General features: G+C 45.4%; 1 protein-coding gene across 1 annotated transcript in view; it reads left to right on the forward strand.

Annotated features, from left to right (window-relative positions):
- The window catches only part of LOC126163143 (protein-tyrosine sulfotransferase-like), a 199761-nt gene extending 187816 nt beyond the window's left edge, over window positions 1-11945 (forward strand). Inside the window, exon 7 of the mRNA XM_049920111.1 lies at window positions 11645-11945. Within this exon, the coding sequence (XP_049776068.1) occupies window positions 11645-11945 (301 nt within the window). The remainder of the gene's footprint in view (window positions 1-11644) is intronic.
- Window positions 11946-12643: the final 698 nt, after the last annotated feature.

Consider the following 12643-nt stretch of genomic DNA (forward strand, 5'->3'; position numbering starts at 1 on the left):
CTAAATCTTTCTCGTCAACATTAATTAACTTATCTTTGATATGTCTGGGCAGCCGCAACTTTAGCAGCTGGATCACATCTTTATTAGCCATTGGCTCATCCCAGTACTTGGTCTTACTAATGTATTTCTCAAAATATTTCCTTAGACTTAAGTAGCTTAGGATTTGCCAAATCTCTGTAAATAGGTTTGATTGTCTCCATTACTGTCAAAGGAAGAGAATGTTTATGTGAATTCATGTAGGGTGCCAGAAAATTCAGCTTGCCTATATTTACACCAAGTGTTTGGTGGAGGTGGACACAAAGTATGACATGGCTTTTCATCGGTTGATATTCGATGAATGAAAGTGTTTTACACAGCTCATTTCATCTTCTCTAAATTGTCACGGTTATCTCTAATGGCCTTCCCATAATATTTCTGTAATTCATCAATTACTTTGTCCATTAGTCTTCCAGCACATTTTATTGTCCTGCCATCAGACAGTTATATATTTCTGGACAATAAACTTCGTTTATTAATCTCTCCTGAATATTAGGTGACCAATACTTGCCTGAGAAGGCCTTTTCAAATTTCTCAGTATTGTGACACGTATCTATTGCCTCATTTGCCCAAAGTCCGGTATCTCCCTGTATATGAGATACAATAAACTGAACTTTTTGCTTTTCTGTCCACATACTTGGCAAAATATTCCTAAAACATTTAATGAAAATCACTGGGTGAACCGATTTCTTTTGGTTATTAAAAATTTGGAATTGCCTATGTTTAAGTTGGTTTTCCTCAACCATCAGGTTCGGTGCCAGTAGCGCCGCCTCCGGACTGCTAGGTAGCATTGTAGGTACACTACTAGGACTGTGGCTGTTCCGGCCACTATCATGTGGTTGATCATAATTAATAACCATACTCGGTACGTTACCATACACTTTCTCTAATGTTTTGCGCTATTAAGGCGGCAATACGCTCTGTCGCTTCGTGCTGCCAGTGTGGCAGCTCTGCGCTTAACTTATCGTTCAGCTGCGCGACTCCTGTTTGCAGCGTTTCCGTTACTCGATTGTTAGCAAGCTCAACGCCCCCAGTCACACACTGTATCACAGTGTTTACGTTTTCGTCTGCCTGTTGTACTATTGTTTGTTCTTTCGATTCCAGCCGTTCCTGGAATTCTTTTTCGATTTTGTCGACCTGATCGGCTAAATTATTTTCAGTACAGTCTCGCTGTGAACTAGTTGCTCAATGCGAGTCGTGATTGAATCTGCCTCCTCCTTCAAAGTCGCTTGTGCTGTCTTTACATCTTCAAATGGTTCAATTGGCTCTAACCAGTATGGGACTTAACTTCTGAGGTCATCAGTCCCCTAGAACTACTTAAACCTAACTAACCTAAGGACAGGATTCGAACCTGAGACCGTAGCAGCCGCGTGGTTCCGGACTTAACCGCTCGGCGACAGCGGCCGGCTGTCTGTACAGCCTTTACCTCCAAATCTAAGTCGCTGACTAGTTCAGGCAGCCCCCGATAGGAATTCTTTAATTCAGTTACCTCTAAGGAAATTGTCTCAAGGTAATCTAATAGGATTTTTTTTTCATTTTTTGTTCTCGCTCAGCTAACGGTGAACAATTGCCCATCCCTCTCAGCTTGTAATCGATCACGTTCTTCTAATTCTCGTTTTGACTTTTCATCTCTTTGCAACAATTACCTACTTCTCTCCGGTTGTAATCAATCACGTTCTTTATCACGTTCTTCCAATTTGCGTAGTAAAGCCGCAAATGGACCGGGCAGTGGAGAGCACACAGATGACATAGAAATTCCCTCCACTGGCCTGTTCGGTGTCAAAATATTTTCTGTTGACGGTCTGACAGCCTCTACATGCAACACATTTGTTGGTGTCACGTGTTCCACCTGACAACTAATACCAGCTGCCCACAGCATCTCCCCTGTCGAGGCAGTGGCTCTACTATTATCAACAAATCTACTCATGTCTGCCGGCCGGTGTGGCCAAGCGGTTCTAGGCGCTTCAGTCTGGAACCGTGTGACCGCTACGGTCGCAGGTTCGAATCCTGCCTCGGGCATGGATGTGTGTGATGTTCTTAAGTTAGTTAGGTTTAAGTAGTTCTAAGTTCTAGGGGACTGATGATTTCAGATGTTAAGTCCCATAGTGCTCAGAGCCATTTGAACCATTTGCACTCATGTCTTGCACGTTATCATGCTGAACAAAATCTGTGTTTGCTTCCGCATCCATAATTATGCCCATAATTTGATTTTGCTACTGTAACAAGTCTGCACACTCTTAAACACGGTACGTAAACCTATACACGTATAATCACACGTTAAAAGCGTGCACTATTATAACTGCTCAGTGCTAACCTTGGTTGTTGTGGCGAAGTGAAAGTTAAACTGATTAACACTATGCCATCTTTATATCAGTAACTGTTCTAAAATTGTAACTTACCATGAGCCATCAGTTCAGCAGTGTATGTCAAACTCTAGTGCAATAACAGGATAGTACGAACGGTAGTTCTTACCTTTATTACTGTATTCGGTATTGGTTCATTTGTCTTTATTTTCAACTTGGAAGCTCTCTGTCGTATGTCTCAGGATTTAATTTAATTTATATTTTTTTTATTTTTTATTTGATTCACTGCAAAGATACGAGCAGGCAAGGATCGTTCTTAGATTTTACTGACACAAAAATGTAGCGTGGGATCCGGCATAATTATTGGTTCAAATGGCTCTGAGCACTATGGGACTTAACTTCTGAGGTCATCAGTCCCCTAAACTTAGAACTACTTAAACCTAATTAACCAAAGGACATGACACACATCCATGCCCGAGGTAGGATTCGAACCTGCGACCGTAGCGGTCTCGCGGCTCCAGACTATGGCGCCTAAAACCGCTCGGTCACCCTGGCCGGCCGCATAATTATTGAAGTTACTTAGACGAACCCATGATAGCAAACAGTTAATCGTTATAGGCTGTATATACATACACGAAAGTATTTCGCCATTTTCAATACATAAGGACCCAAGTGTTACTTAATTTCGTCTTAGTGCAGGCCAAGTCTGATGTCCATATGCACGTAACCTAAATCGTCAGCATAAATCGAAGTACTTTGAATATATCAGTCTCCTACAGGTCATAAATGAAAGAACTAATATCGCCGATCCCGAGCGTCACCTGTGGAAAGAACGGGATAACAATTACGATAATTTAAAACTGCCGCTTAATGGCGGCCAATTGTCGCCCACCAGCCCTGTTTAGCTGGCTGCCGGCGCCGCGTTTGAAATTCTTTTAAAAATGATGGGACAAGGAAACGGGATATGTGGTTCAGGTTACAGTTAACATTAACAGCAGCAGTAATGTAGACATATATTGGATCTCACCGCTAAAATAATAAAACATGTACACACCGTACTATGTAGATTACGTACAATGCCGTCCTATCAGAACAAGACAAAGCAAGAGAGAATCCGGCGCTCTTTGTTTCACGCCGATACCAAAAAGAACAAAGATAATACTAATACTTATGGTACATATAATAGTTTTTCTTTATAAACACATTATTCCTTGACTTTCAGTAGAGTTTCTTTTACATATGACAAATATAATTGCTTAATATCGTGGAAAAATGTTTAATAATTTACAGTTCTCATAAAAGGCGCCATAGGACGTCATAGGTACTGTCCTGCACACAAGGGCAATGCACTGGTGGAGCCGTCATTTGTACTCACGTCATTGATGTGAAAATATTTCTGATGTGGTTATAGCTGTACGACGGAAATTAATAGACTTTGAACGTGGAATGATACTTGTAGCTATAGACGAATGGGACATTCCATTTCGGAAATCGTTTGGGAATTCAATGTTCCGAAACCCACAGCGTCGAGAGTGTGCCGAGAATACCAAGTTTCAGGCTTTGCCTCTCACCATGAACAATGCATTGGCTGACAGCGTTCACTTAACGTCCTAGAACAGCGGCGTTTGCGTGGAGTTGTCAGCACTAAATGACAACGAACAGTGCGTGAAATAACCGCAGAAACGTATGTGGGAATTACGACGTACGTATCCGTTAGGATAGTACGGCGAAATCTGGCGTTAATGGACCATGGCAGCAGACGGGCTATGTGGTGCAGGTTACAGTTAAAATTAACAAATGGCTCAAATGGCTCTGAGCACTATGGGACTCCACATCTTAGGTCATAAGTCCTGTAGAACTTAGAACTACTTAAACCTAACTATCCTAAGGACATCACACACACCCATGCCCGAGGCAGGATTCGAACCTGCGACAGTAGCAGTCCCGCGGTTCCGGACTGCAGCGCCAGAACCGCACGGCCACCGCGGCTGGCTAAAATTAACAACAGCTATACTTTAGACAGCACGACATCGCCTGCAGTACCTCTCCTTGGCTCGTGACTGTATCCGTTGGACCCTGGACGACAGGAAAACCGTGGTCTGGTTAGATGAGTCCCGATTTCAGTTGGTAAGATCTGACTCTAGCGTTCGATTGTGGCACATGCCGCAGAAAGTCGTGGACCCAAGTTGTCAACAATGCACTGTGCAAGCTGGTTGTGCCTCCACAATGGTGTGGGCTGTGTTTGCATGTAATGGACTGGATTCTCTGGTCCCACTGAACTGATCATTGGCTGGAAATAGTTATGTTCGGCTTCTTGGAGACCATTTGCAGCGTTTCAAAGACCTCATGTTCCCAAATAGGAATGTGTCGTCTCAGTGGACGACGACTGTTCGTGAACATTCTGGACAATTGGAGCGAATGATTTGGCCACCCAGATCACGAAACATGAGTCCCATGGAACATCAATTGGGAGTAATCGAGAGGTACGTTCGTGTATAAAACTGTACACTTTCACAATTGTGGGCGGCTGTAGAGGAAGCAGGGCTCTGTATTTCTGTAAGGAACTTCGAACGACCTGTTGAGACTGTGGCACGTCGAGACGCTGCCCTTTGCCAGGAGAAAGGAGGTCCGAATCGATATTAGGAGGAATCCCATGATTTTTGCCACGTCAGTGTAAAATGCAATTTGTATTCTGTAAGGATATCAAATACACAATGGACTAACACTGAATGATGTGCGGTCCTAATTACACTGAAGAGCCAAATACACCTAATACCGTGTAGAGCCGCCGCGAGCACGCAGAAGTGCCGCAGCACCACATGGCATGGACTCGACTAGTATCTGAAGTAGTGCTGGGAGGAACCGAGACCATTAATCCTGCAGGGCTGTCTATAAATCCATAAGAGTAGGAAGGTGTGGAGATCTCTTCTGAACAGCACGTTGCAACGCAACCCATATATGTTCAATAATGTTGATGTCTGAGGAGTTTGGTGGAAAGCGGTAGTGGTTAAACTCGGAAGAGTGTTTCTGGAGCCATTCTGTGGCAATTCTGGACGTGTGTGGGGTCGCATTGTCCTGCTGGAATTGCCCAAGTACGCCGAAATGCACAATGGGCATGAATGGATGCAGTTGATCATACAGGATGCTTATGTACGTTTCATCTGTCAGAGTCCTGTAGACGTATCAGGAGACCTACCCAACTGCATACGCCCCCCACCATTACAGAGCCTCCACCAGCTTGAACAGTCCCCTGCTGACATGCAGGGTCCATGGATTCATGAGGTTGTCTCCATACCCGTACAAGTCCATCTGCTTGATATAATTTGAAACGAGACTCGTCCGACCAGGCATAATTTTTGCAGTCGTCAACAGTCCAGTGTCGGCGTTGAAGGACCCTGGCGAGGCGTAAAGCTTTGTGTCGTGCAGTCATCAAGGCTACAGAAGTGGGTCTTCCGCTCTAAAAGCCCATATCGATGATTTTTCATTGAATGGTTCCCACGCTGACAGTTGTTGATGACACAGCATTGAAATCTGCAGCAATTTGCGGAAGAGTTGCTCTCCTGTCACACTGAACCATTCTCTTCAGTCGTCGTCGGTCCTGTTGTTGCAGGATCTTTTCCCGGCCGCAGCGATATCGGAGATTTGATGTTTTACTGGATTCCTGATATTCAAGGTACAGTCGCGAAATGATCGTACGGAAAAATCCCCTTTTCATCGCTACCTCGGAGATGCCGTGCCCCATCGCTCATGCGCCGGCTATAACACCAGGTTCAAACTAATCTTGACAACCTGCCATTGTACCAGCAGTAACCGATCCAACAATTGCGCCAGACATTCGTTGTCATATACGGGGTGGTCCATTGATCGTGATCGGGCCAAATATCTCACAAAATCAGCGTCAAACGAAAAAACTACAAAGAACGAAACTTGTCTAGCTTGAAGGGGGAAACCAGATGGCGCTATGGTAGGCCCGTATATGACGCTGCCGTAGGTCAAACGGTTATCAACAGCGTTTTTTTTATACGAACTCCCATTTTTTATTACTTATTTGTGTAGTACGTAAAGAAATATGAATGTTTTAGTTGGACCAATTTTTTCGCTTTGTGATAGATGGCGCTGTAATAGTCACAAACATATGGCTCACAATTTTAGACAAACACTTGGTAAGAGGTAGGTTTTTTAAATTAAAATACAGAACGTACGTACGGATGAACATTTTATTTCGGTTGTTCCAATGTGATACATGTACCTTTGTGAACTTATCATTTCTGAGAACGCATGCTGTTACATCGTGATTACCTGTAAATACCACAGTAATGCAATAACAGCTCAAAATAATGTCCGTCAACCTCAATGCATTTTGCAATACGTGTAACGACATTCCTCTCAACAACGAGTAGTACGCCTTCCGTAATGTTCGCGCATGCATTGACAATGCGCTCACGCATGTTGTCAGGCATTGTCGGTGGATCATGATAGCAAATATCCTTCAACGTTCCCCATAGAAAGAAATCCGGGGACGTCAGATCCGGTGAACGTGCGGGCCATGGTATGCTGCTTCGACGACCAATCCACCTGTCATGAACTATGCTATTCAATACCGCTTCAACCGCACGAGAGCTATGTGCCAGACATTCATCATGATGGCAGTACATCGCCATTCTGTCTTGCAGTGAAACGTCTTGTAGTAACATCGGTAGAACATTACGTAGGAAATCAGGACACATTGCGCCACTTAGATTGCCATCGATAAAATGGGGGCCAATTATCCTTCCTCCCATAATGCTGCACCACACATTAACCCGCCAAGGTCGCTGATGTTCCACTTGTCGCAGTCATCGTGTATTTTCCGTTACCCAGTAGTGCATATTACACCGGTTTACGTTAGCGCTGTTGGTGAATGACGGTTCGTCTCTAAATAGAACGCGTGCAAAAAATCTGTCATCGTCCCTTAATTTCTCTTGTGCCCAGTGGCAGCACTGTACACGACGTTCAAAGTCGTCGCCATGCAATTCCTGGTGCTTAGAAATATGGTACGGATGCAATCGATGTTGATGTAGCAATCTCAACACCGAAGTTTTTGAGATTCCCGATTCTCGCGCAGTTTGTCTGCTACTGATGTGCGGATTAGCCACGACAGCAGCTAAAACACCTACATGGGGATCGTCATTTGTCGCAGGTCGTGGTTGACGTTTCACATGTGGCTGAACACTTCCTGTTTCCTTAAATAACGTAACTATCCGCCGAACGGTCCGGACACTTGTATGATGTCGTCCAGGATACCTAGCAGCATACATAGCACATACCCGTTGGGCATTTTGATCACAATAGCCATACATCAACACGATATCGATCTTTTGCGCAACTGGTAAACGGTCCATTTTAACACGGGTAATGTATCACGAAGCAAATACCGTCCGCTCTGGTGGAATGTTACGTGATACCACGTACTTATACGTTTGTGACTATTACAGCGCCATCTATCACAAAGCGAAAAAAGTGGTCCAACTAAAACATTCTTATATATCTACACGTACTACACGAATATGTAATAAAAATGGGGGTTCCTATTTAAAAAATACCGGGTGATCAAAAAGTCAGTTTGAAAACTGAATAAATCACGGAATAATGTAGATATAGAGGTATAAGTTGACAAACATGCTTCGAATGACATGGGGTTTTATTAGAACCAAAGAAATACAAACGTTCAAAAAATTTCCGACAGATGGCGCTTCATCTGATCAGAATAGCAATAATTAGCATAACAAAGTAAGACAAAGGAAAGATGATGTTCTTTACAGGAAATGTTCAGTATGTCCAGCATCATTCCTCGACAATATCTGTAGTCGAGGAATAATGTGAACAGCACTCTAAAGCATGTCCGGAGTTATGGTGAGGCATTGGCGTCGGATGTAGTGTATCAGCATCCCTAGAGATGTCGGTCGATCACGATACACTTGCGACTTCAGATAACTCAAAGCCAATAATCGCACCGACTGAGGTCTGGGGACCTGGGGGGCCAAGCAAGTCGGAAGTGGCGACTGAGCACACGATCATCACCAAACGACGCGCGCAAGAGATCTTTCACGCGTCTAGCAATATGGGGTGTTTTTTTCGGTTCTAATAATACCCCATGTCATTCCAAGCATGTGTGTCAATTTTTACCTCTGTATCTACATTATTCCGTGGTTTATTAAGTTTTCAAATTTGTACTGACTTTTTGATCACCCGGTAGGCAGGGCCATCTAGCGGGCCAACCATAGCGCTATCTGGTTCCCCCCTTCAAGCTAGACGAGTTTCGTTCTTTGTAGTTTTTTCGTTTGACGCTTATTTCATGAGATGTTTGGCCCGGTCACTGTCAATGGACCAACCTGTATAGGCGTTGCCGACAGCAGCTCGGTATTTTGTCTGCTTATGTATCTCTGTATTTGAAAATGCTTGGCTATGCCAGTTTCTTTGGCTCTGCAGTGTAAGTGCAAAATAAACAACCAAAGAAACTGAAAGACAAAGATGCATCCCCCCACGCAGATCCTCTATGACCTGATTCTTTCCCCCCATCTGTTCCTATTCCTCAAACACATCCGCATACTCTACACCTCCCACCGCCTTGATCCCCCTCACCCCCTGTTTGCTCCTCTCCTCTCCAGTCCCCGCCCCCTGCCACGCCTTTACTGTTGTGCCCCCCTACCCTCCATCTCTACACCCTTCATCTCCTTTCCCAAGGTGGCTTCCATCAACTCCCCCTCCCAGATGATGCCCTCTCTCCCTCCATGGACCCAAGGACCCAATGGAGCATGAGGACCCATAAGTGGGGTGGGGGGTGCTGGGCAGACGTGACAGGCAGTGGGGAAGGCAGAGAACAGGAAGACAAAAGGACTCGGGGGGGGGGGGGGGGGGGGTGAGAAGGGACGTAGGGAGAGGTTAGGTAGGGAGAAACACAGGATGGAAGGGGGGAAGAGGGAGCCCAGGGAACTCTGATCCGCACCCCCCCCCCCCTACTTTCCTCCATCCCTTCCCTGGGCTCCCTCTTCCCCCCCTTCCATCCCGTGTTTCTCCTAGCCTAACCTCTTCATACCTCCCTTCTCCCCCCCCCCCCGAGTCCTTTTGTCATCCTGTCCTCTGCCTTCCCCACTCCCTGTCGCATCTGCCCAGCACCCCCCACCCGTCTTATGGGTCCTCATCCTCCATTGGGTCCTCCGCTTTTCCACACCTTCCCCCCTTTTTTTTTTATTTTCCCATCCTCTGTCCAGTTCCCCCCACCTGCTCTCGGCTGTGGTATGTCATATTTTCGTGCAGTGTTCCAGTGACTGTTCAGTGTTGTTTCGTCTCTTCCCGTGTTGTGAACAGAAACCATGCTGGGTGTGGATTTTATGTCTTTTGAGAACAGAAACGAAATTGTCGCTGTGTTTTTTAATTGTCATTCTATTATATTACATGTCTGCTTCATATGTATTTTATTAGCATCATCATCCCTTTGTTTCTATGTTTTAAGTTCCACGATTTTTTCACCATGTTACCCTTTGTCTCCGATTTTGTCGCGTGTTTTTTATTATACAGGATGTTACAAAAAGGTACGGCCAAACTTTCAGGAAACATTCCTCACACACAAATAATGAAAAGATGTTATGTGGACATGTGTCCGGAAACGCTTAATTTCCATGTTAGAGCTCATTTTAGTTTCGTCAGTATGTACTATACTTCGACGATTAACCGCCAGTTGGCCCAATTGAAGGAAGGTAATTTTGACTTCGGTGCTTGTGTTGACATGCGACTCATTGCTCTACAGTACTAGCGTCAAGCACATTAGTACGTAGCGTCACTAGGTTAGTGTTCATCACGAACGTGGTTTTGCAGTCAGTGCAATGTTTACAAATGCGGAGTTGGCAGATGCCCATTTGATGTATGCATTAGCATGGGGCAATAGCCGTGGCGCGGTACGTTTGTATCGAGACAGATTTCCAGAACGAAGGTGTCCCGACAGGAAGACGTTCGAAGCAATTGATCGGCGTCTTAGGGAGCACGGAACATTCCATCCTATAACTCGCGACTGGGGAAGACCTGGAACGACGAGGACACCTGCAATGGACTAGCCAATACTTCGTGCAGTTGACAATAACCCTAATGTCAGCGTCAGAGAAGTTGCTGCTGTACAAGGTAACGTTGACCACATCACTGTATGGAGAGTGCTGCGGGAGGACCAGTTGTTTCCGTACCATGTACAGCGTGTGCAGGCACTATCAGCAGCTGATTGGCCTCCACGGGTACACTTCTGCGAATGGTTCATCCAACAATGTGTCAATTCTCATTTCAGTGAAAATGTTCTCTTTACGGATGAGGCTTCATGCCAACGTGATCAAATTGTAAATTTTCACAATCAACGTGTATGGGCTGACGAGAATCCGCACGCAATTGTGCAATCACGTCACCAACATAGATTTTCTGTGAACGTTTGGGCAGGCATTGTTGGTGATGTCTTGATTGGGCCCCATGTTCTTCCACCTACGCTCAATGGAGCAAGTTATCATGATTTCATACGGGATACTCTACCTGTGCTGTTAGAACATGTGCATTTACAAGTACGACACAACATGTGGTTCACGCAAGATGGAGCTCCTGCACATTTCAGTCGAAGTGTTCATACGCTTCTCAACAACAGATTCAGTGACCGACGGATTGGTAGATGCGGACCAATTCCATGGCCTCCACGCTCTCCTGACGTCAACCCTCTTGACTTTCATTTATGGGGGCATTTGAAAGCTCTTGTCTACGCCACCCCGGTACCAAATGTAGAGACTCTTCGTGCTCGTATTGTGGACGGCTGTGATAGAATATGCCATTCTCCAGGGCTGCATCAGCGCATCAGGGATTCCATGCGACGGAGGGTGGATGCATGTATCCTCGCTAACGGAGGACATTTAGAACATTTCCTGTAACAAAGTGTTTGAAGTCACTCTGGTACGTTCTGTTGCTGTGTGTTCCATTCCATGACTAATGTGATTTGAAGAAAGGTAATAAAATGAGCTCTAACATGGAAAGTAAGCGTTTCCATATCCACATAACATATTTTCTTTCTTTGTGTGTGAGGAATGTTTCCTGAAAGTTTGGCCGTACCCTTTTGTAACACCCTGTATATGAGCCGTGGGCTCCCATTTCCTTTCTTACACATTTGTTTATCTTTCTTTCCCCGCCAATTCTACCAGTAATATCAGTAATCCTGTCATTTACTACGTCATTTATGTTGTGTACCAAAACTACCGAACCGTAGTTTTGGTGGAGTGCAACTGTAATCACATATCGTGGCGCAGGGTGGAGCGGTCGTCGGACCAGGTGATGAAGCCGGTGAACGCGGAGGCGCTGAGCAAGTGGGTGGGCCAGATCCCGGAGGACGTGGTGCGCGACATGGCGGCGGTGGCGCCCATGCTGGCCGTGCTGGGCTACGACCCGGCGGCCAACCCGCCCGCGTACGGCCGGCCCGACGCCGCCGTCGCCGACAACACGGAGCGCGTGCGCGCCCAGCGCCGCCTGTGGGAGCAGAGGGCGCTGTCGCTGCTCAGCCTGCAGCGGCCGGCGCTGCCCGGGGTGCCCGTCACCACCCACGCCTCGTGACGCGGCCCTCCTCCACTACCTGTGCGCGCGCGACTGCGTCTCTCTCCAGAGGCTCTGCGTGTTTGCCAGTGTTTTTATATCTCTTCCAAACTCAAACTTTTCGAGTGCCCTTTCCTGTTTCTTGAGTGACTTTCTGTTCCTTTGTCAGTGACAGCGTCATTATGTAAATAACGCTACCAACTAATAAAATGAAGGGCGTGGTGTGCTTACTGTAAGACCTTCGGTACACACACCATCAGATTATTTGACTTGTCGCTCTAACGAAGTAGGCGAGTATCAGTAATATGTCTCATGGTTTTGTCGTGGCGTGTTTAGCTTCTGCAGTTAGGTCACATGATAGAAATGCCACTTACACGCTTAGAGTAACAGACTGACGGTGACCAACTCTAAACAGTACTTGATTAATTTTCACACACATTTATTAAAATAATAAAAATCATAAAACTTACTTAACTTGATTCTGGATGCTATTTACAATTGACAATCTGAAGTTCCTTTGGTTTTGGTACGTTAATCTTATTCTCACATATCTCTGACACTTGACAAAGTGTCTATTCATTTATCTTCATGGCTACGTATAGGAATATGGTAATCTCATTAGCCACAGACTGAAACTTGACTATAGACTGGTACAGACAAACGCAGACTGTTACAGACTGGTGCAGACCAATGCAGACTGGAAAATCGGAGGTCTGTAC

Source organism: Schistocerca cancellata, chromosome 1, assembly GCF_023864275.1.
Source record: "Schistocerca cancellata isolate TAMUIC-IGC-003103 chromosome 1, iqSchCanc2.1, whole genome shotgun sequence".
In the NCBI taxonomy this organism is placed as follows: domain Eukaryota; kingdom Metazoa; phylum Arthropoda; class Insecta; order Orthoptera; family Acrididae; genus Schistocerca; species Schistocerca cancellata.